General features: G+C 55.7%; 10 protein-coding genes across 10 annotated transcripts; 6 read left to right on the forward strand and 4 right to left on the reverse strand.

The window, feature by feature from the left end:
• Positions 1-45: 45 nt before the first annotated feature.
• On the reverse strand, positions 46-1,060 carry ACRALDRAFT_2039852 (uncharacterized protein; the record flags this gene model as incomplete). Its single annotated transcript, XM_071020992.1, has 4 exons — positions 46-71; positions 137-359; positions 474-925; positions 1,030-1,060. The coding sequence occupies 4 exons, from the start codon at positions 1,058-1,060 to the stop codon at positions 46-48; spliced, it is 732 nt and encodes a 243-aa protein (XP_070876436.1).
• Positions 1,061-1,393: 333 nt separating this feature from the next.
• On the forward strand, positions 1,394-3,145 carry ACRALDRAFT_1068012 (uncharacterized protein; the record flags this gene model as incomplete). The annotated part of the gene is made up of 3 exons (XM_071017513.1): positions 1,394-2,007; positions 2,064-2,940; positions 3,005-3,145. The coding sequence occupies 3 exons, from the start codon at positions 1,394-1,396 to the stop codon at positions 3,143-3,145; spliced, it is 1,632 nt and encodes a 543-aa protein (XP_070876437.1).
• A 524-nt stretch (positions 3,146-3,669) lies between these two features.
• ACRALDRAFT_2099004 (uncharacterized protein) lies at positions 3,670-5,205 on the reverse strand (the record flags this gene model as incomplete). Its single annotated transcript, XM_071022922.1, has 4 exons — positions 3,670-3,843; positions 3,905-4,667; positions 4,758-4,938; positions 5,013-5,205. 4 exons carry the CDS (start codon positions 5,203-5,205, stop codon positions 3,670-3,672), a joined length of 1,311 nt encoding a protein of 436 aa, XP_070876438.1.
• Positions 5,206-5,745: 540 nt separating this feature from the next.
• Positions 5,746-7,761, forward strand: ACRALDRAFT_1047505 (uncharacterized protein). Its single transcript, XM_071015506.1, has 4 exons — positions 5,746-5,994; positions 6,062-6,187; positions 6,242-6,363; positions 6,427-7,761. The coding sequence occupies exons 1-4, from the start codon at positions 5,946-5,948 to the stop codon at positions 7,039-7,041; spliced, it is 912 nt and encodes a 303-aa protein (XP_070876439.1). The 5' UTR covers positions 5,746-5,945; the 3' UTR covers positions 7,042-7,761.
• Positions 7,762-8,482: 721 nt separating this feature from the next.
• ACRALDRAFT_206724 (uncharacterized protein) lies at positions 8,483-8,688 on the reverse strand (the record flags this gene model as incomplete). The annotated part of the gene is made up of 2 exons (XM_071022100.1): positions 8,483-8,652; positions 8,676-8,688. The coding sequence occupies 2 exons, from the start codon at positions 8,686-8,688 to the stop codon at positions 8,483-8,485; spliced, it is 183 nt and encodes a 60-aa protein (XP_070876440.1).
• Positions 8,689-10,611: 1,923 nt separating this feature from the next.
• On the forward strand, positions 10,612-12,923 carry ACRALDRAFT_2039856 (uncharacterized protein; the record flags this gene model as incomplete). Its single annotated transcript, XM_071020993.1, has 3 exons — positions 10,612-12,556; positions 12,613-12,751; positions 12,815-12,923. 3 exons carry the CDS (start codon positions 10,612-10,614, stop codon positions 12,921-12,923), a joined length of 2,193 nt encoding a protein of 730 aa, XP_070876441.1.
• Positions 12,924-12,958: 35 nt separating this feature from the next.
• On the forward strand, positions 12,959-13,348 carry ACRALDRAFT_206726 (uncharacterized protein; the record flags this gene model as incomplete). Its single annotated transcript, XM_071022101.1, has 4 exons — positions 12,959-13,068; positions 13,114-13,156; positions 13,196-13,221; positions 13,300-13,348. 4 exons carry the CDS (start codon positions 12,959-12,961, stop codon positions 13,346-13,348), a joined length of 228 nt encoding a protein of 75 aa, XP_070876442.1.
• Positions 13,349-13,370: 22 nt separating this feature from the next.
• ACRALDRAFT_2016579 (uncharacterized protein) lies at positions 13,371-13,611 on the forward strand (the record flags this gene model as incomplete). The annotated part of the gene is made up of 3 exons (XM_071019850.1): positions 13,371-13,428; positions 13,460-13,501; positions 13,538-13,611. The coding sequence occupies 3 exons, from the start codon at positions 13,371-13,373 to the stop codon at positions 13,609-13,611; spliced, it is 174 nt and encodes a 57-aa protein (XP_070876443.1).
• Positions 13,612-13,637: 26 nt separating this feature from the next.
• Positions 13,638-14,578, reverse strand: ACRALDRAFT_1028466 (uncharacterized protein; the record flags this gene model as incomplete). The annotated part of the gene is made up of 2 exons (XM_071014846.1): positions 13,638-14,327; positions 14,453-14,578. 2 exons carry the CDS (start codon positions 14,576-14,578, stop codon positions 13,638-13,640), a joined length of 816 nt encoding a protein of 271 aa, XP_070876444.1.
• A 537-nt stretch (positions 14,579-15,115) lies between these two features.
• On the forward strand, positions 15,116-20,615 carry ACRALDRAFT_2051345 (uncharacterized protein). The gene is made up of 3 exons (XM_071021608.1): positions 15,116-15,487; positions 15,564-16,218; positions 16,272-20,615. Exons 1-3 carry the CDS (start codon positions 15,389-15,391, stop codon positions 20,240-20,242), a joined length of 4,725 nt encoding a protein of 1,574 aa, XP_070876445.1. The 5' UTR covers positions 15,116-15,388; the 3' UTR covers positions 20,243-20,615.
• Positions 20,616-21,634: the final 1,019 nt, after the last annotated feature.

Below are 21,634 nucleotides of genomic sequence, written 5' to 3' on the forward strand. Positions count from 1 at the left end.
CTCTTGCAAGTCTAGTGTCGGGACTTGGGAGACCGAATTGTCTGTCTATTGGGCCTTGGAGACAAGGATCTCTGAAGACATTGTTAGCCCATGTGTCATGAACAGGGAAACTTGGCAAAAGAACAGTCAGACTTACTCTCGACATCGGCAACGCTCTGCTGGAGAATCTGCTGCAGAGCCTTGGGGCTCTGAAGCTCCTTCTGAACCTTGGCAATGATGCTCTCGGCGAGCTCCTTCTGTTGCCGCTGCTTGACCTGGCTCTCGTACCGTACCCACGAATCGAGGACGGCCTTGGCCTCGGCAGCGAGGGCGGTCTTCTGCTCGAGCTCAAAGGCCTCGGCCTCAAGCCTGGCGGTTTCCTATACCACGGGGCGCCATTAGCATTTCTTTCTCCAACCCTTCGACTCCCAACCTCGTCGAAGACATGCAAACGTTTGGAGTTGTCCGAGAAGAGGAGTATCCGCAAGTCATACCTTGGAAACCTCAAAGAGGGACTTGGTAATGTCAACAACGCCCTGCATCTGCTTGACATCATCGATGCGGACCTGGACGGCCTTGGCGTGGTCGGCGCGGGCCTGGTTGAGCAGGTTCTTCATCTTCGCGGCCTGGCCGTCGGCCCACTCCTTGTAGGCGGGACCGCCATACTTGATGAGGGCACCCCAGACGGCGAGAAGACAAAAGGCGACGACCGTCTCCTCATTGACGACGTAGTACTCGTTGCTGATACCGTAGACGCTGAGACCGGCGGCGGAGGAAAGGATGGCCGACTTGGAGAGGAGCGAGCTGCCGGGGAGGGCATCGATCAGGGCCTGGGCCTTCTTCTTGGGTTCCTCGGCGGGCACGTTCGAGTTGTTCCGGGTCGAGGTGACGGAGGCGAGGGCGGGGAGGGCGCGCCGCGCCACGGTCGGCCGGAGGAGGTTCGCTCCTGTTGGGTAGGCGAAGCAAACTGCCGTGTTAGCTGTCGTTCCGCGTAGATGGAACAAAGCCAATTGGCCTCGCAAAATGTCATTGACGGAACGGGAGACGCACCAGTAGCGCTTCTAGCCAGACGGGACGCCATTTTGTGATGATCGGGTGGATGCGGTTCGGGTATGCTTGAAGTCGTTCGGAGCTCTTGGAATGAGGTTGAGGTTTTTTGGGGACAACGCTAGTTCGGCTAGACTATGTCACGTGATTTTTGTTCTTGTTGCCGGGTGTTGGCGGAATCGGATGGTCCCACTTTTGGCGAGGTGCTGACTAACCTGATAATGTTGCGACTGGGAAATTTTCATGTTCTTGGCATCGATTTTGAAGAGAAGCTTCAACAGGTTGGCTGGTTTTATTCGGCCTCCCACCAAGCCTACGCCATCCACTATCCGTGATTCTTGCATTTACGCACCAAGAGTCTGAAGAAATGGCGCCCAAGGTGGCTAAGGATGGTCAAAAGAGGAAGCGGGCGTCCGAGGTTGCTGGAAAGCCCAAGAAACGAGCGCGATCTGAAAGTGAGGATGAGAGCATCCTAGACGACCGTCAGGCTGAGATTTTGCTCTTGGAAGAGCAGATCCTCGAGTCAAAGAAACACTACAACAATATCGCCAAACTGATCGCCACGGCCAAGGACTTTGTAGACGATCCCGATTCGGCTGCTCTTGCGTCAGTCGCACTCACCAGAGTGTTTGTCAGATTGCTGTCCTCGGGCTCTCTCATCAAGAAGAAGGGCCAGCCGGAAAAGGAGGCCGTTGTCGTGCAGTGGCTCAGGGATCGGTACTTCGAGTACAAGGATGTTTTGCTCGACTTGATCCGACAGGATGAGTTAGGGGCGCCTGCGCTGACTCTCGCCATGCGGACTCTCAGGACCGAGGGCCAGTATCTCAATGACGGGGACGAGTACAGCTTCCCTCACGTCTTTCTCCAGCAGATCATCCAGGCGCTCCTCGACTCGAGCAGCGATGATGCTCGGTGTGAGTTTGTGGACACGTTCTTGACCGAGTTTGACGACATACGATTCTATGCTCTGAAGGCTCTGAAGTAAGTATCCCAGACAAGCAAGTCGACGTATTTGGCCGCCGGCTAACACGTTACAGGGACATTGCTGAAAACCCTTTACCCCATGTGAATCTGAAGGAGCTTTTTGACGATGCATTTGAGCTCGTGTCATCCATCGGCAGTGTACCGCAGACTCTCGAGAAGTACTACCTCGACAAGCCGAAGAAGAAGGCGCATCCGCTCAACTCGCTGCACCAGCATCAGAAACAAGGCCAAGACGCATGGCTGGCCGTCCTGAAGCTCGCATCGACAAAGGCCCAGAGAAAGCGCACATTGGAGGTCATGTCGACGGACATTGCCCCTTGGTTCCTCCGGCCCGAACTGCTGGCCGACTTCCTGACCGACTCGTACAACACGGGCGGCTCCATGTCGCTGCTAGCACTGTCTGGTGTTTTCTACCTCATCAAGGAGAGGAACCTGGACTACCCGTCGTTCTACACAAAGCTCTACAGTCTCCTCGACCGTGACATCCTGCACTCCAAGCACAGGTCGAGGTTTTTCCGACTCATGGACACCTTCTTGGCCTCCACCCATCTTCCCGCCTTACTGGTGGCCAGCTTCATCAAGAGGCTGGCGCGCCTAGCACTCAACGCGCCGCCAGCTGCCGTCGTGTTTATCGTGCCGTGGACGTACAACATCCTCAAGCGGCACCCGACGTGTACGTTCATGTTGCACCGGGAATTGCGTGATCCGGACGAGAAGAAGCGCGTCGAGAACGAGGGATTCGAGGATCCATTCCTCCCCGACGAAGCCGACCCAATGGAGACCCAGGCGATTGACAGTTGCTTGTGGGAGCTTGTTCAGCTCCAGCAGCATTATCACCCGAACGTGGCGACCATTGCCAAGATTGTGTCGGAGCAGTTCACAAAGCAGTCGTACAACATTGAGGATTTCCTCGATCATTCATATAGCAGTGTAAGTTGTCAGAGCATGCGAGCCAAGCCGGATAACGCGACACTGACACCGTTTTTTCTTTTAGCTTTTGGAGGCCGAGATGAGCAAGACCATGAAGAAAACCCCCGTCATTGAATTCCAGATCCCCAAGAGGGTCTTCCTCCCACAAGACCCGGAATCGGGAGTTGAAGACAGTCTTTTGGTGGGACTTTGGGATTTCCAATGAAGAAGCGATTAAGACAGGCTGTAGAGAGAACTGGCAAAGCGTTTGGCCCATTTACACCTTTGTGAACACAAGATACCCCGGGCAGCTACAGATATATGATGTACGCCCCCATGCCCTCTTAAGTTGTGCTCAGGACTTTGGAATGAATCGTCACGGATTGTTTCGAGTTGTACTTTTCGAGGATTTTGATATGGCTTGACAGCGTAGGTCAACTCCAGGGCTATTGTGTGGCGCTTCCTGGATTACAGGCGCAGTCGCATCCTAATCTCGGACAAGAAAATAGAATAAAACAAATACGAACTCCGATCCTCATTCTTAGAAAACACCTGGAATATCACACAGAACCAGCCATTCATCTAGAATGTACCAAAAGTCAACATGTTCCGTAGAACATTTTCCCTGACACGCTCTGAATCATGCATCTGCCACCACGTCCCTGTCCCACCCCTTAACCCCCCACACCAGTTTGTTTGTGCTCTTCCTCGCTGTAATGCCAAAACACACACATTTGTAATAAGACGTCTTTACTCGTCCTTCGACAGGACCTTCTTCAGCCGGATGGAGCCCTCAAAAAAGCCCCTGTCGACCGCGGCAGCGACGGTCAGGGTACCACCAACAACGGCGCAGAGGCCCGTAAGGAATCCCGTAAATGTCTTGACGCGCTCTTCGCGGTTGATGACCTTCATGGGAGAGATGTCCTGGACGGCATCCATATTAGCTAGAGTAACCGCGTGGGAGGGACCAGCAAAGTGGGCTTACATAGGAGAAGAAAACACCCGGGATGCCACCCTTGGAGTGAACGCGCTCCGCGTGACCCTCGTGGGAATCGTCGCCGCCGGAGAGGCTTCGCTTATGGCTGGTGACCGAGTACTGGTGGGTCTCGATACTACCGTCGCTGGCGCGGCCGTAGGAGCCCAGGACGGCGTTATCGTCCTGCTTGAACAAGCCGCCTTTGTCCTCCCAGCCGAGTGGGAGGTACGATGTGGGAACGATCTTGACAAAGTACACAAAGTTGAAGCTCGGGTCGTCGGTGTCCTGGCGGGTGTCGTCAAGCGGGTTCATGCCGTGGTTGGACCAGGGCAGGAACGTCTTTTCCAGGCTGCGGGTGACCGAGTCGGGAAGCTGGGGTCCGAAGCGGAGGTGGTGGATGATGTGGGTGAAGTCGTGTGGCGGATCCGAGTCCCAGTAGTTCTTGAGGTCGTGCACGTGCATGTTGCCGTTGCTGTAGCTGCGGCCCGGGGCGAGATGGAAGTTTCCGACGACCCTGTTGACGCGCAGGCCGCCCTCGATGCGGCATCCCTCGTGGCGCTGCTCGTCGAGACGCGCGGAATAATTCTCCCGTGTACACTGCTCGACGTTCTCCCCGCGTCCGAAGCCCCACGACACCTGGGCGTACGCCTCGCGCACCTCGTCGCACGTGTTGCAGCAGCCCGGCTTCGCGGCGTTGGAAGGGGCCGGGGCACCATAGCAGGGACCGCAATAGTCGGGGTCGAGGTGGGGCGCGTCATCGTCGTCATCGTGCCTTGCTAAGTGGTCAGCTATGCTCTGTAGTCAGGGTTTCCACTTGTGCTTCTGGCAGAGCGGAGTCGGAAAGGTCGAGGTTGGATCGTACAGCTTTATAGACCGTTTGTCTATTTCGCCTCCACCCTCCTTCTGCGACTTCAGGCGGACCTTGTTGATACCGGAGACGATACCGTGTTGCTGCTCGCCAGAAACATCCATAACGTCGAGAGTCAGAAGCTCGCATGGCATTTTGGGGAACGTGATGTTAAGATGTATTTCCATCCTCTCGCCTGTGTTTTTAGCCGTTAGCCCACCCAGCCTCTTGTTATCAGATCGTCTTGCCCGGCGAGATAGAATAGCCTACCTCGTCCCTTGTCCACCACCAGCTCCGGATGAATCTCTATCCTTCGATAATCGGTCCATTCTCCCCAAGCCAGCCATAGAACGATGATAAGCGAGACGATGGTGATAATGCCACCGGATGAGGTGCGGATGCGCGCTTCGTCGACAGTTTTGGTAAAGGCGTCGAGCCTTGTAAATCTCGATTTGCCGGCCATTGTGAAGTCGATTGAGAGAGGTCGAGCGGGAGTAAAATTGTCTTGGAACCAGGGCGACAAGCAGGATCTTTCGCCGTCTTTCGCCTGGAGGTTCCAGCGCGCACTGATCTAGTCCTGCCCCTCCACCTTTGCGACAAGCAGGGAAGAAGGACCTGCCCGATGGAGATGATGAAGAGATATTAAGTAAACACCACCACGAATCTCCAAGACAATTGGGTCATTGGCATAGGAAAAAAAGTCGATGGGAGGCTGAACGGTCTGAGACGGGACCCCAGAGTCGATGTTACTGGAGGCACTTCATGAGGTTGAGGCCACATTCGCGTTTTCTAGACGCCAAGGGACCAGGGGTCTTTGACACAGTGGTGGGGCACTCTGTCTGTACGGAGGTACCTGACATGACAGCAAGGCCGGTCCCGGATAATCATTGGTCCAGCGCATGGCGATTGCCAATCATTGAACCACAGTGGTCCGTGCCAAAGCTTGCTGGTCCAGAGCCCGAAATTTCCAGTGCATGCTCCCGCTTGGGAAGGCTGAGCTTCTGAGGAACCTTCTGACAGCCTTTCTCTCTACCTTTGTTAGACACAATTTGACGTCACAAAATCCAAGCAGATCAAAGACTTCGAGGCATCAATTGATCTTTCCCTAACCATCATTGTCTGTCTCTTTTGAATCACTGGCTTTAAGAGAGGAAAGAGAGGACGCGGGACGAAAGGAACCCAGACCTCAACAGCACCCGCACCATGTCGAAAGCAACATCACGCATTGTCTTTGTAGGCAACATTCCCTACGGTAAGTCAAGCTTGTCTTTTCAATTGTTACATTCTCCTGTCAATATCTAACCATCCGTGGGAGTCAGGTCTATCCGAGGAACAAATCACCGACATATTCAGCAGTGCAGGCAAGGTGCTCAACTTCCGCCTTGTGTATGATAGAGAAACGGGCAGGCCCAAGGGCTTTGGTTTTGCGGAATACCCCGATCATGGTATGGTATCCTGGAACAAACACCCATGTCTCTACATCGTGTTGACTCGTATAGACTCTGCGGCGTCGGCGGTCCGCAACCTCAACGACTATGAAACTATGGGCCGGAAACTACGAGTCGACTTTTCTAATGAAGGAGGTGGAGACAATGATAATGACGGCCATACCCACAGTCATGTACGTGTTGACCTGCCCAGATTCATATATGTCCTGTTGCAAATGACTGACATGTATCTGCAGGCCCGCGACGGCGGCTCCAACGGTTACGGACAATCTGCACCCGCAGCTTCGCAAGGTGGCTCGCTGCCTCCGTTACCGCCAGGCAAAGAACTTCCCCCGAGTGTCACTGCGACTGACGCCATCTCACGGACACTGAATACTCTACCGCCGTCGCAGCTCCTGGACATTCTCGGCCAGATGAAGGCACTAGCTGTTTCCGATCCAGGACGAGCCACCGAGTTGCTTCAGCAAGCACCCCAGCTTTCCTACGCCATCTTCCAAGCATTGCTTCTTATGGGCCTGGTGTCTCCCGAGGCTATCCATTCGGTATTGGATTCCAGTGCGCCTGCTCCCCAGACAGTGCCAACAGGTTACCCTCCGCAGCCAGCCGCCGTTTACCCCTCCGTCCCAGGAGGCGCCAACAACACGCCTCCGGTAGCCGCCACCCCTTATGCTGCCCCTCCTCAGGCGACCCCCTATGGCGCTATGCCACCTGCTCCTGCACCGGCCGCAGATACCGAGGCACTGGTGCGACAGGTCATGGAACTGCCCATGGAGACCATCAACCTGCTTCCCGAGGCGGAACGCGCCCAGGTTCTTGCTCTACGTGCTCAGTTCGGCCAGCAGCGAAGATAGACTTGTCTTCGTCTATCGCCCCGAATACTATGCTCTCGAGTGTTGCTTAGGGGGCTCATGTCGCTGTCACCATTATACGGCAAACTCGTTCTGGGCTCGTTGACTTGTCGTTCTGGAACCGAGGTACATATTCTACTACGGAATCATTGCTCAGATATAACGCCTCCGAGGAGGATAGCGAGCCTGTCGAGCCTACCGCCTTTGGCAGAAACCATAACCCTTATGCGAGAGAGCCCTCACTACAGTCTACTGCCGTAGCTGCTATACGTTGTACGTCTGGCGCCACGGTGCACAAAGTGGTGACGTCGCTCACTGAGGCGCGACATACCATACTCGATGTAATAATGCGCACGGTTTGTATGACCTGGACGATTAATTCGCCACAACGCAGGACCAAAGGATGTCCTGAGTGGAAAGAAATACAGGCATGAATAGTATGGAGCGAGATTTCGATTTCAGTAGGACTTTGCCACGCGTCTGCGGAGTTGCCGGCCACTGGAGTTTTTGGCGGCTCGGTTCCCTCAAGGCGGCTACAAGTTTCGGCCGAGTCGTCATGTTTGAGCAAGAGAAGGACGTTGGGATTCGACGCTCAATCCGTCACAGCGAGGCGGCTCTGGGGTGATTTGTGGGAGAGGGAACAAGGGGGGTCTGTATCCCAGCTGAACAATAGATATCTAATAATACCACGGTCATTATGGCCAGATTCTATCTCTATTCTCACCAGCAGTACGCAGTTGCTCTGGGAATATCCGGGTCTGTGGCACTCTTCTCGAAGAGTTCAGTGGAAGGATGCATAGGCCACTCCGTCGAGTAGGAGACTACATAATCTAAGCGGCACAAAGTTCAGTCACAGTGATTGAATTGACAACGCCAGCCTTCCGTACCCCAGACCAACATCTCCCTTGCTTGGAGAAGAATCGAGAGTGAGAGGAAAGATGTTATAATTCGATGCAACTGTAAGTATGGAAATCTACATCCTACTCAGAAACAACAATTGCCTGTTTCTCTACCAATTCCCGACTACCTAGGTTAAAATGGCTCCGGTTGAGGCCCAGTGTCGCTGGGTCATGGAGTTTTGTCTTCACTACGAGACCATGTGTCGACGACCCTGACGTCTTTTCGGTTATTCTTAAGCTTCTGGATATCAGATCCAACCCGGTCAACAAGCATCTGGCTGTCTCTGACCTGCAGCATCAGTACATATTTTCCATCTTGGCGTCTTTTTCACAACGCGTACGTTGTACACAATGATCGGATCCGGCAATGTCTGCCAATGTAATTTCCGCATAGATGCGCTAGTCCCTGTGCCCGTGAAGCTTGATGGCAGAAAAAGCAATGTTACTGGCAACTCTGGGGTAATGCTCGCGGCCAATCCCGTCAATGCACTCGGAAATGATTCCCTTTCCGCGTGCTAACGGTAATAGTAATATCATCACGTTGGTCAGATTGATTGATGCCTGATCCAAATACCAGACGAACTCGCCAATAATAGCGCAATTCCCACAAGACCATCCTCTTCACAGTAGTCGCATTTGACCAATCTTTCCGAGTAGGCTCTACTTATGTACTGAGAAGTGTCGCGCTCAGGGGTAGACGGCAGACTACCTTGCGCTGTATGCAGTAATACGGCGCACAGTAGGCGTACATGTAAGATACGAGAAAATACGGGTGATACGTAAGGTAGTAGCACGGTACCTACGTACGGTAGGTATTCAATGGGACTCCACGGGCGGTGGCGGGAAAAGGTCCGTATTCGAAGGGCCAGTGGCATACAATGGGACAGGAGAACGATGATACTCTGTATACTCTTTACAGAATCCCCATCCAGATGCTGTCTTACCGAGTTGACAACTCGACGGTGTGTTGACAGGTACTGTATACAAGTAGTACGTTAACCTTTGAACTCAGTACCTACCGTCCATGACCATTCGGTCACTTAGACAACCTGAAATATTGCAAAGGCTAGAACACCTCGGCTCTTTGGGGCTAGGCTTCCCAGAGGATAGCGCTAATAATCCCGGCCAGCATCCCCTGTCGCCATATCTCACGTTGGCCTTCCACACGACACCCCAAGCCAAAAAGAACGAGGTGAAGAATAGAGTCGGTACGTTGTATTTGGATGACAGTTTTGACGAACCGAGGGAGTGTCAATTACGTTGTAAAGTAATGAGAGAAACGGGTACGAAGCGGTTGTTTGCGCCACGAAATGCAACGTGCAGTAGGTAGTACACTCGGAAGAGCTCGTCTTGATTACATAGCAGAACCGTTATTAGTCCAGAGCGAAATGAATCCTAGCATAAAGTCAAAAGTACATTACATGTATAACGCATGTATAACGTACCTATATGCTTCTATCCTGAAGAATGAGAACCGTTGATCCACTTCCCTTGGATCATAAGACCAGTGCCGTCGTCCCTTTCCAGAAGAGTTGGTGGAAAAAAGGGGCCCAGGCACCGTTAAACGGCTTTCAGGGGCCTTCCCCCCTTCCCCACAGAGCATTAGCGCTGTGCTGCAAGACACACAGCGGGAGTACTCCACAGTGCTGTCAAGTTGTATACATCCCATTCGCACGGCCAGCCACACAGCTGCAGCCTGCCGCTGGACAGTGCGGGAGTACCTCGTACAGAATCCTTTACGCAATTAAACAGGGTGACAGGTCCCACCTTTTAATGTCACCATTCTAGCGTCCGGTCCCAGGGTCCGTCCGCCTTGACTGTTGACTCTTGTTTCCCGGTTTACCACGAGATGCCGTTCTGGGCAGTCCGTCTCTCGTCTCTCCTCTCTGCCATCGTCCCGTCCACGAGCATCCATTTCCTTTACCCGACACCAACAAGTTGCTGTCTCTACCTGCGCCTGCATCTTCACTCGTTTTTCGGTTTCTTCATTTGTCCCCTGTCCTTCTCTCCACTATCACCAACTTCTGCTCTTCGTTCACCCTCGATCGGACCGTCTTCAACTTCCTCCGCCTTACCTTTCGTCCGTACATGGTTGATTTCCTGAACCAGACGCCGTTTCTTTTTCTACCGCTTCGCCCAGACCACTCCTTAGCAACCTCCATCAGGCTCTCGACATTCTCTTAGAGCTTAAACCCCTCATCAAACCAGCATTTCGTCGTAGGTCAGCACACGACACACAGACGCATTCGCCCCATCCAACAGCGACTGTATCAGTAGGAGTAACGTCCCGGTGTCGACTGTCATTGCCCATTGCGACGACGTGCCCACGGCCCCTTGAAATTCGCCGCCGATTCATTCTACCACGCCACCGACCCCTCGCGCTGAGAGGCCACAGTTCTACCTGCATCCTGCTCTTGATGCGCTCCGCCCTCTTCCTACTGACCACCGACGGCCACTTCGTGCTCTCCGTTATTTGGACTCCAATTTTCCCCATGGTACACTTCTCTGTCCACACCTGACGACGTGTCAATTCAAAGGCCGAAAACACGCCCTCGTATCTTGTATCCATCACTCGCCCCGACCATCCGTTGCCGCTCGACCCGTACATATATGCGCGTTGCATGACCGCCCGTACCACGCCACTCACATCGACAAAAAGAAATCACCTTCCAACATGGCGCACCATCCTGGTTTCCTCGATTTGCGGTCAAAGTCGAGCGCCTCGAATGCGACAAGTGTATCCAAACCTCTGCGGTCGCCTCGCCTTCATGTCGCAGGGGAGGTGCCGCCCGAGCTCTCGCCTCTCGACGCCTTCGCCATGCAAAGTCGCCTGCTGGCCCGCCAGCTCAAAGATAGTGACCGGTCGGGCCGGCGCATGAGTCGACTGCCACCCCTCACGCCCGACAGCCCCGTTATCGTCCAGGGCCGGTCCGAGTATTTTCGCTCCATTTCCCAGGACTCGTTCTCCGACGCAAGCGCTTCGCCCGAGCCGCAACAGACCAGCTTCGGTTTCAGAACCGAAGTGGGCGAGGAAACGGAGCGCCCCAAGTCGATGCATCCGCGCATGAGCTACGCCCCCTCGATCCCCGACGAGAACAACCCCCTTCCCCCAGCGCCACTTCGCGGACACCAGTTGAACCAGATCAATGAAAATGAGACGCTTTTCGGAGCCAGAAGGGAACAGTCCCCAGGCCCCATGGAGTCCGCCGCACCAGCCGATGAACCCTGGGACCATCCATCACCACCCCGCCGGCTGACAGGGCAAACTACGCACCATCCCATTTCTTTGTCCCCCGAGAAGTTGACCAAGAAGCCGTCTTTCGATGGGGCCGCTTTGGCTCCACCCCGGCCGTCGTTTGCCAAAAGGCCGTCCGTATCAAGCAGCTCGTCCTCTCCGCTGGAACCTCCAGAGGACAGCGTCATGGGCGCTTCGATGCATTCACCACCGACCCGAAAGCTCTCATCCTCCAGCAGTGCCTTTTCCAGTATGCATGCCCACTCTCCCGCCCTTGCTTCCACGACTTTCCACAGATCCATGTCGATCAGCTCCGACGCTTCGCTCCCGTTGCCACCGCGTTCTCTGAACTTCTCCCGGCCACTGAGTCGTGCCGGTACTCCTGGCCCCGAGACCCCATCGCGCCAGGCCTCATCCGACAGCCAACCGTCTTTCGTGCTGGTCGACGACGCGGTGCACACGCCAGTCAGCATGTCGGGTGAAGGTTTCCCTGATTCCTACGTTGATGATGGAAAATCGCCGGCGCCCTCGTACATCTATTCCAAGTTTACGCTGCCCAGGGGTAAAAACATCCAGAGACCAGACCCGATTGACAGTGAACCTCAAGTGAGGAGCCGGTCCGTGCAGCCCACCGGTCCTCCGAACGACGTGCAATCAAACCCTAGCTGCGTTCCCCCATCGCCTCCCACCAGGCCCTCTAGCTCCCCAGGAAACGGGCTTCAAGAGACGGCCGACTTTGCCAAGCTGTCCCTTGACCAGAAGGAATCTACCTCGTCGGGGCTCAGCGGCGCCTCTCCGCCGCTTTCGTCCACACCCTACCGTCCATCGGCGGATGGTGAAAGGATATCGGAGGATACGCCCAGGGGACGGTCTCGGATCTCACCGCATGACGCGGCCCAAATGAAGACGGCTGCGCCCGTCTCGACGACCGACGCCGCGAACACGATCAAGCCATCCTCCTCGCTAAGGTCGGTGGCACAATCGGCATCGGGCATGACGGCCGAGGAGCACCTCACCAAGGGCATCGAGTGTCACGAGAACGGCTCGGTCCAAGAGTCCACTTACCATTTCCGGCACGCGGCCAAAATGAACCATCCCACCGGCATGCTCCTTTACGCCCTGGCCTGTCGCCACGGCTGGGGCATGCGGCCGAACCAGCAAGACGGCGTGGAGTGGCTACGAAAGGCCGCCGAGTCTGTCAGCCTCGAGATTGCCGACGACGAGGGCCAGATCAAGGACGGGAAACACGTCGACGTCGTCGACAGGAGGACCCGGAAGGCGCAGTTTGCCCTGAGCATCTACGAGCTGGGTGTCAGCCACATGAACGGTTGGGGCATCGAGCAGGACAAGGCCCTTGCCCTGCGATGCTTTGAGATTGCTGGATGTGAGTCGCGCGCTGCTTTACCTTGCAGTATCGAGAGGTGCTAACGTACTGCGTAGCCTGGGGTGACGCGGATGCTTTGGCGGAAAGCGGCTACTGCTACGCCAAGGGCATTGGGTGCAAGAAGAATCTGAAAAAGGCGGCCAAATTCTACAGGGAGGCAGAGGCCAAGGGGATGAACATGGTGGGAAACAGCTGGTATGTTCAGAGCTGGGCGAGGCACTGCGTACGCCTTTGGTACTGACTCTTCGCTCCCTATAGGATCCACAAGCCCAAGTATAAGGACGACGACGCGGATACATCAAAGGCAGGGAAGAAATCTCGAAGCAAATCTAGAACCCGCTCCATTTTCGGCAAGAAGACCAGCTGATGTCGTTTTGCATCGGGTAACGAGACGAGCAAAAAATGCCCGACTACCCCTTTGATTTGTCAGTCTATGGAGTTTATTCGGCGCAAGAGGCGCTACACATGGCCAGGCTGGCCGCGAATGGGGTGCATCATCGGCCTTTGGGACTGTTTGTGGTTTTTATTTTTATTTTAATCCCAAGGGTCACGTTCAGTGTTGTGCCCGAGGACTCGCATGCGTTGATGGGGCACTCGAAGGTGCATCGTTATCAGTAAGGTCACACTTCAAACACCTAGCTTTGGTGTGCCAGGATGGAGGCAATGTAGTGTTTACGGTAATAACAAGAATACCAATCTCGGACATAGCCAGCTTTGTATTTGTATTTATGGATTTCCTTCAGGCAGCCTGCTTCTGTCGCCTCACTACTGGCGCTTCTCAATGAGGACTGAATCGGAAGTGTAATGAAAACACATGTCCTTTGCATACGCCGCATTTGGCATCGTCTCCCTTCTTCCTATCGACTATGATCGTGGTCTTTTTATGCCCTGCAGAGATTGGAGAGATCCAAATATCTGGAGGATCACCAGATGTAACCACGGATTGTTGGGAACCATATGCTTGTGTCGGAGAATAGACAGGCCAGTCTTATAGACCTTTCTATTGCAATCGCCGTGTTGTACAATACATTCCCAAGGCTCCCCTCGTCATCTGACCCCCAGACATATACTGCACAACGCCTCAAGCATCCACCTCCATCGCCTCGCCGCTGGCCGAGACCTCGGTAACGGTTACGTACCGACCCATATCGTTCCTGGAGATGATCTTCTCGTTGAGGACGGCCGTGGTGCCCTTGGGGAAAACATAGCTCTGAAGCTTGGCGGACCGCTCGTTGGGGCGGATGTAGCCGCGCTTGAGCTCGGTCTTGTCGGGGGTGATGATGGCGACATCGACGTTGCTGCCGGAGCCGAGGTCGTTGAAGACGCCGGCGAGGATGGCGTCGCTGGAGAGCTTGACGGCCTCCTCGCGGGTGAGGTTGGGCTTCCACTGGGACTCGAAGACGGACATGGCCGCGAGCGAGCCGGATCCCATGGTGACGTAGGGGAGCTTGTCGGTGGAGCCGTGGGCGTGCACGGTGAAGAGGTGGATGCCGGTGGGGTCGACGCCGGCCACGACGAGGTAGGCGCCGATGTAGCCTTGGTAGCGGAAGAGGTGCTGCTTGAGCATGGTCATGCACGTGACCACGCGGGGCTTGCGGCCCGTCGAGAGGGCGTGGAGCTCGAGGTTGGAGGAGATGATGGCAGTGGTGAACTCGGTGTCCGCCGCGGTTCCGGCGCCTGCGCACCAGATTTGCGGCGCGATGTAGTGCAGCTTCTCGCAATTCTTGTCGGCCACGATGGGGCCCGAGGTTGCTCTTGTATCGGCGGCGATCTAGATGGAAGAGAAGAGATGGGTCAGGTCAACGCAGTTCGTCCAAGGTGAGGTGTGGTGTACTTGCACCGGGGCGTCTAAATGTAAATAACCAAACGTTGGGGGTATTGCAAGGGGAGACGAACCACTACACCGCCGTCAAATATGCATCCTACAATGGTGGTTCCTGTGCTGGTGGCCTTGGGTAGAGGCACACCGCGAGCATGGAGGGCCGCATTGCGGTTGTAGTTTGTGAAATCAAAGCCGGGCATGGTCGCAGGTGCTGGCGTGTCCCTGCAAACGAAATTCCCAAATAGCTTTCTCTTATTCCGTGAATTCCCTGCTTTCTTCGTTTCGATGGGTGTCGGCGGCGTATAGATGTGGGTGTAAAAGTGGAAGAGCTGGAGAGTTGACTGGGGAGTTGCTGTCGTTGGATGACGAGGCAGAGAAGCTGCCTTCTCGTGCCTGTCGTGCGAGGTGCTACCTTGGAGCTCGTACCAATGTACCCAGGTACCCTCTGAAGGTCAAAGTCGTTAGTCAAGCAATATCCAATCACATCAGGCACAGCCAGAGGACAACCCACCTCTTTTCCAGCATACATTTCGTTAAAAACAAGCGTATGGCAATTACCCTGTACCTAAATACCTTTTATGCAAATTAAGAGGCACTGTTTTTGCATAAGCTGACCTAAGTCTGATGTGGCCCAAGCTCCTTCCTAACACGTGATGGTGGGAGACTGTTCAAGCTCGATTTCTTTGAGAACGGTTCTGATTACCAGGTCAATAGCAGGTCGCGTAGGCTGCAATTGTTCGACACTTCAGGCAACATCTACCTTTGCGATACATGTACATCCACGCGTCCGACGTGTAGCTTTCTTAGAGGCCTCTGGCCAAAGTCACTTTTATCCGCCCCTGCTGCCATACGCCCGCGACCGCGGCACGAAGGGTGGTTATAAAAAAAAGAAAAAAAAAGACCGTTCGGGTCAAACAACTTCCACTGTCACCACCATACCACCCATCAGCCTCTCTCCGAATGCCAAAGGTCTTGCCAGGCCTTCCTCAGCCGGCTACCTAGCAACAGTCATGGCTTTCGGATTTAGGAGCACGGGAAGCGCGTCCGGAGGCCCGCCAGGGTCCGGAGGCGCCTCTGAAGGTCCCGAACTGGAACTCATCCAAACAGAGGTGCGCCATTCGATTCCGATCAGGATTGATTTGATTTAGCCTATACATCCATCTCCATGCTAATCATCGTCCACAGGTCCTTGGATTCAAATCGATTGCTGGAGACGCAAAGCTCCGCCTGACGACGCCATGGTCCTCGCCCCCCTCTGACACCGCATCCCTCATCACCATCGCCGCCCGCAAAGGCCTTGTTGCTGCTGCTGGTCCCGACGGTATCACCATTGCTACGACGGATTCCATTCGAAAGGGCTTCGACGGAGATAGGGAAGGTGATTCCGATATCCGATCCTTCCAACCGCAGCTTAAGCTCCCACTGCCCATGCGCGTATCCCATATCGCCTTCACTGCCGACGAGACGTACCTGATACTTTCTGCGGAATCCGGGGGAGGCTTGGCTGTATACGATACACAATCCTTGCTCCAAGGCAATACCCAGGCGGCTTTCGAGCTAGGGACTAATGGCGAGTCGATCCGCGCTCTTGCGCCCAACCCGACAGCGGAAAAGGCGGACCTATGTGCCATTGTGACCAACAACGGGAACCTACACATGGCGAATCTCAAGGAGAAACAAATCAGTAACCCCTTGAAGTCTCAAGTCAGCTGCATCAGCTGGAGCACGAGGGGAAAGCAGCTTCTTGCCGGTTTGGCCGACGGAATCATCCACCAGATGACGCCAGAAGGAGAGGCCAAGGCCGAAATTCCGAGACCTCCGACCGTCACGGATGCCCACGGTATGTTTCTTCTCTCTCGACGACTACTGTGATTAGTGTCTAACGTATCGTAGTGGCTTCACTGTCCTGGCTGGAAAACCACGTCATCCTTTCCATTCACACAAACACGAACGAGTCCCCCCCGTCTTCAACCTACCACATCATCACACGCGAGCCGCCGTCCACTTTCACTTTCCAGAAGATGATCGATCCCGTGGACCCCTTTGGCGCAGAGAAGGCCCCCCACCACTCCATCATGAGACTCAAAGACTTCCCTCCCAATCTTCAAGACCTTCTTATCGTCGCATCGACTGCATCGCCAGACATTGGCCTGATCAGCAGGTCCAAAACGCCCTTGTCCCCGGACAAGCCTGCCGATTCCATTTCCAACGTCTTTACCACTACAGAACTTCTAGACGACTCCAAGCGGGCTCAGCTACCCATGAGCGAGTCGATGGACAATACCATTCCTATCGGCGTAGCGCTCGACCTATCCAGCAAAGACAAAGTGTACAAGCCTTTGCCTGCTGACGAGGAGATTGAGGAGTCTCCGGGACCTTTGCCCGGTTATTGGGTGCTGAACAACGAGGGCGTCCTTTCCTCGTGGTGGATTGTCTACGAAGACTCCATCCGGCAAGGCACCACCTACCCGGCCTTGGCCGCCCTTGATGGCTCTGGTCAGACGGCTACCCCTGCCACTGCGCCAGCACCTGCAGCTCCCGCTCCTGCTCCGGCTCCGGCTCTCGCGCCGGCCTTTGGCACCAGCACAGGCACTCCTGCCTTTGGCTCTACGCCGGCGTTTGGAAGTTCCGCCGGTCTCGGCGCGAAGCCCTCCCCATGGGGAACATCCCAGAACTCGACGAGCTCGGCCGCAGTGCAGCCCCCGACGGCGTTTGGCAGTAGTTCATTTGGAAGTAGCCCCGCCGCTTCTGCCCCGGCCTTTGGTAAGCCCAGCTCGCTCGGCTTTGGACAATCTTCGCAAATCGGTGCGAAATCTTCGCCGTGGGGTACCTCAGGGTCTACGGCTCTTAATACATCGACAGCTTCGGCTACCCCTGCGTTTGGTCAGTCGGGCTTTGGCGCCTTGGGCGGCGGCGCAACCAAGAGCGTTTTCGGCAGCAGCGAGAGTAGCAAACCTGCGTCGGGCCCTACCTCTGGAGGCTTTGCCAGCTTTGCGAGCTCAGGTGGATTTGCGGCCGCCGGCGCGAACACTAGCGGCAGCAGTATCTTTTCCAGCAAGCCCGCTTCGGGATCTCCGTTTGGTTCGGCTTCTCAGACTTCGGCGAACGCAAATACCGCGTTTCCTGCTCCTAAAACAGGTGGTTCGGGTCTCACCTTCAACACGGCGGGATCCTTCAAGCTCGAGAGCTCCTTCAAACCAGATGCCACGGCGAACGACAATGAGAAGCCCGTTTCATCGGGGGGATCGTCGCTATTTGGTAGCAATTTCGGTGCTGCTCTTGGGGACGCGGCCCAACAAACGTCAAAAGATGAGGACATGGATACCTCGACGACGCCACAACCCACACAAAGTAAATCACCTTTCAGTCTGGGCAGCGCGCCGTCGACAACAACAGAGTCCAAGTCTCCGTTCGGCCTGTTCGGGTCTCAGTCAAAGTCGCCCTTTGCCACCAACGCGGCAAGCTCGCAGTCGACAGAGACGAAGACGCCTTCGCCTTTCGGCGGCGTTCCGCAATCCGACCAGAAGACGCCCGAGGCCAAGCCCGCCCAGTCCCTATTTGGTAGCACGGAGACCACCCCTCTGGCAAAACCGTCTTTCGGTCTAGGCGGTGCGCAAGGGGCGCAGCTCACATCTCCGTTTAGTTCTGGCCTTCAGTCCACGACGCCTACGACTACTCCGGCTCCGAACAAATTTGATTATAGGACTACTTCCGACACCCCTCAGAGCAGCATCTTCGGCTCAGCTGCAACTAGCGGTAGCAGCAAACCCGGTTTTCTCTTCAAGACATCTGAGCCTGCGAAACCTGCCGCCGAGGCAAAACACCCCGAGATCAAGGTGGAAAGTCCCGGCGAAGCGCCGCTGCCCCCCGAGTCGACAACCAGGAACGCGTATCCTCTGGGCGAATCGTCGTCCTCGTCCGGTACTTGGACAGATCTAGGTTCTAGGACCTCCCGGGCAGACGATGCGCCGCTGCCACCCGATTTTGTCAAGCCTGCGAAGCCTGCCCAGACGAAGCCGGCGGGGGGAGCGTCACCCTCGCCCCCGGACACCCTCGCCACGCCCAAAGCATCCACATCGGGAGGAATCTTCTCATCCCTGTCTGAGAAAAAGCCGTCGACTACGCCTTCGCAGCCATTCACATTCCCATCCATCACCCAGGATGCCTACTCGGACAGCTCGGACGAAGAATCCACGGACGGATCACAGCTTGGCGAAGAGGCGCCTTTGCCGCCCGACTTTGTCAAGAAGACTCCAGTCAAGGAAGCTCCGCAAGTCCCGGCCGTACCAGACAGTGAAGGCGAGAGCGACGGCGAGGAGGAAGAGGGCGACGCGGAATCGGAGGGCAGCGGTGTCATGGTGGGCAAGGATACCAGCCCGTCCACCACAGGATTCGCGGCGACGCCCGGGTACACGCCTCAGAGCTCGTTTGGCGGCATATCCGGCAGTACTTTCATTATCCCTTCGGCGCAAACAGACAAGCCGCGTAGCTCCTTGTTCGGGGAGCTGGGGAGGGCACAGGTGCTGCCGCGGCCAACGGCCACCAGCCCTCGGTCGCCAAGCCCGGTCCGCGGTGCGATACCGGGCAGACTTACCCAGCCAAGCGCGTCCCGGTCGGTTAGCGCCCCCGGCATGGCGTCGCAGATTCTGGGAGCATCCAGGCGGTCGGGAGCTCAGATGGGATTGTCTACCGTGGCCAACAGGCTGGAGGAGGACCCGCAACTGAGGCAGCAGAGGCTGGCGCGCTCGAGGCGCGAGGCGGAAGAGACGCAGGTGTTGGAGGATGAGGAAGATGATGAGATTCAGAGGATCCTCGCGTCGGATATGGAGCCGACGCTCGTTCTGGACGACTTTATTGCGCACACCAACGTCGTCGCGGTGTCGCAGGAGACGATTCCATCCCAGGTGGAGGTGGTCTACCGAGACATCAACTCGATGATCGACATGCTCGGCCTGAACGCGCGATCCATGGCGGCGTTCATCCAGGGACATTCCGAAAACTACAAGGAGGGCGGCCGATGCAAGGAAGATCTGGAGGATCCCGACGACTGGGTTCTCTGTGAAGTGGATGAACTAGGCCACGTCCTTGATACGGAGCTGGCGCAAGAGCTCGAAAACGGGAGGGTCCAGAAGGTGGAAGAGAAGCTGGAGGCGTGTCATGATCTGGGCCGGGAGATGTCGCGGCTCCGGTCCAAGCAGGAGGACCTCAAGAAGCTCATCACGGTCCGGCTGGATCCAGACCAGGCCGAAGTCAGCCGGTCGCTGCCGCTCAGCGCGGAGCAAGCGTCGCAGCAGAACGAGCTCCGGCGCGAGTACGGCAAGTTCATGCGGCAGCTGGCGGAGGCGGAGGAGACGCTGACGCTTCTCAAGACGAAGCTGGCGTCGATCACGGCGGCGTCGGGCAAGAGCACGGCCAACGTGCCGACGGTGGAGGCGGTGATGCGAACCATCAACAAGATGACCAGCATGGCGGAGAAGCGGTCGGGCGACATTGACGTGTTGGAGAACCAGCTGCGCAAGCTCCGCTTCTCGTCGGCCAACAGCCGCGAGGGCTCGCCTGCGGTGGCGACGCCGCAGCGCAAGGGCCACAACCGGTCCGTCATGTTCTCGCCCGACTCGGCGGCGGGGGGGTCGCCTCGCGCGTCGACGAACTACAACCCGCGCAACTCGCTCATGTCGTCGGTCGGCGGCGGTGGGGGGGCGCAGAACACGACGCCCAGGAAGACGTTGAGCGGGTTCAGCCGTGCGGAGAAGGTGGATTTGATGGAGAGGCGGGCGAAGCGACGGGCGGTGCTGGATAAGCTCAAGGCGAACATTCAGAGTAATGGGGTGCAGCCTTGGCCGATGCCCGAGGATACGGCGTGAGGAGGTGGGAGGGCACGGAAAGATTGGTACAGAGGGGGAGGCACGCCGCTGAGAGCATTGGCTGGTTGGATGTGAGGGAGTTGTATGAATAGTAGATCACCGGGATGTTCCTGGTGATGATGGAACGGGAGCGGAATCAGAACCAGGGAGCCTGGAGTTTGACTACTGGGTACGCATTGTATTATCGTATGGTGCTTCGTAATAGGATGTAAGGCTTCTTTGCGCCGTGCTGTGATAACCTTTGAGTCTGAGAATAGGTTTGAACTTCCTATCGAGTGCGGTGGGTGTGGGATGCGGCGACTCATGAGTGGACGTGAGTCGTCGGTCGTTCTCCATGATTGAAGTTGGTTTCAAGAGGGTATCATGTGCGATCATCTCTTTTCTATTCCCTGAAGGAATACAGATAGTAATGTCTTTATTATGCTGTAGAATTCTGCATAAACATATACTCGTATCTGGTCCTACTCCGTCGGCTACCATAGAACCCTTGCTTCTCTAGATGCCTTGACCCTCGAGATTAACTTGTTCTACTACTCCCTTCGCTACTGGTTTATCTGGAGGGACGATATTAACTTGCTCTTAACACTGCGCCACGTTTCATATCCGTGGTTCGAGGCGACTCGAATAATCCATCAAGGGTATTCATAACAATCTTTCTGCTATAGCCGCATCACCATCAAGGCGGTCTCCGCAAGCAAGGCATTTACGGCCTTACTGGCATCGCTCCATGGAAGACAGCCAAACGTCGAGGAGGGACTGGGACAACCGAGTTATTTGCCCGACTGTGATGGACTTGCGGCCATTCAGTTGACGCACGGGAGAGCCTGCGCTGAGCAGGTAGTTCGGAGAAGAGGCGACAGAACAGGCCCTCATTCCCCTGGCCCCTATCCCGACATCTTGTCGAGAGATTTGGCGCCAAACAGGTCGTCATGCCAGGCTGCGAGTAGGCGTGTCTGTCTTGTCGTCGGCACCACAAGACAAACTAACGGATACCCGCACCGTGTCTCTCGGCCTTTCTGTATATTGCAGGGCGGTTGGAACCCCTAAATCCCTCATCCCCCATCACGCCTTCTTCCCCTCAGGAGGGTCCCGAGAAACTGCCAGGAAGCAAGGTCAGGTTTGCAATTCTTAGACCTTGACGTCATGTCTCTGGTTACAAGAACATCAAATCCCGCTGCGAGAGAGGGAGAGGGACGTCTTGGATTTCAAGGTGGCTTTCATTGAAACCTTGGTAAAGCGAGCGAGCCTCGCAGCAAAGAAATGGGCACTTGGGACTACAGATTGGACACGGGTTCTATCAAGTTCAGTCCATTGCTACGGGGTAATTACGCTGCAAAGACGCAAAGGTATGCCATGTCGTTAGATTCCACTCGAAATATTTTGAGCCTCACA

This window comes from Sodiomyces alcalophilus (assembly GCF_042370955.1).
Source record: "Sodiomyces alcalophilus JCM 7366 unplaced genomic scaffold ACRALscaffold_2, whole genome shotgun sequence".
Taxonomy (NCBI): Eukaryota; Fungi; Ascomycota; class Sordariomycetes; order Glomerellales; family Plectosphaerellaceae; genus Sodiomyces; species Sodiomyces alcalophilus.

Bases quoted from the DNA above. Each gene is read 5' to 3' on its own strand.
- ACRALDRAFT_1047505 (XM_071015506.1), top strand. From the start codon at position 5,946: ATGTCGAAAGCAACATCACGCATTGTCTTTGTAGGCAACATTCCCTAC. The intron at 5,995-6,061 runs GTAAGTCAAGCT...CGTGGGAGTCAG, and splicing joins TGTAGGCAACATTCCCTACG to GTCTATCCGAGGAACAAATC. The intron at 6,364-6,426 runs GTACGTGTTGAC...ATGTATCTGCAG, and splicing joins ACGGCCATACCCACAGTCAT to GCCCGCGACGGCGGCTCCAA.
- ACRALDRAFT_2051345 (XM_071021608.1), top strand. From the start codon at position 15,389: ATGGCTTTCGGATTTAGGAGCACGGGAAGCGCGTCCGGAGGCCCGCCA. The intron at 15,488-15,563 runs GTGCGCCATTCG...CATCGTCCACAG, and splicing joins TGGAACTCATCCAAACAGAG to GTCCTTGGATTCAAATCGAT. The intron at 16,219-16,271 runs GTATGTTTCTTC...AACGTATCGTAG, and splicing joins GACCGTCACGGATGCCCACG to TGGCTTCACTGTCCTGGCTG.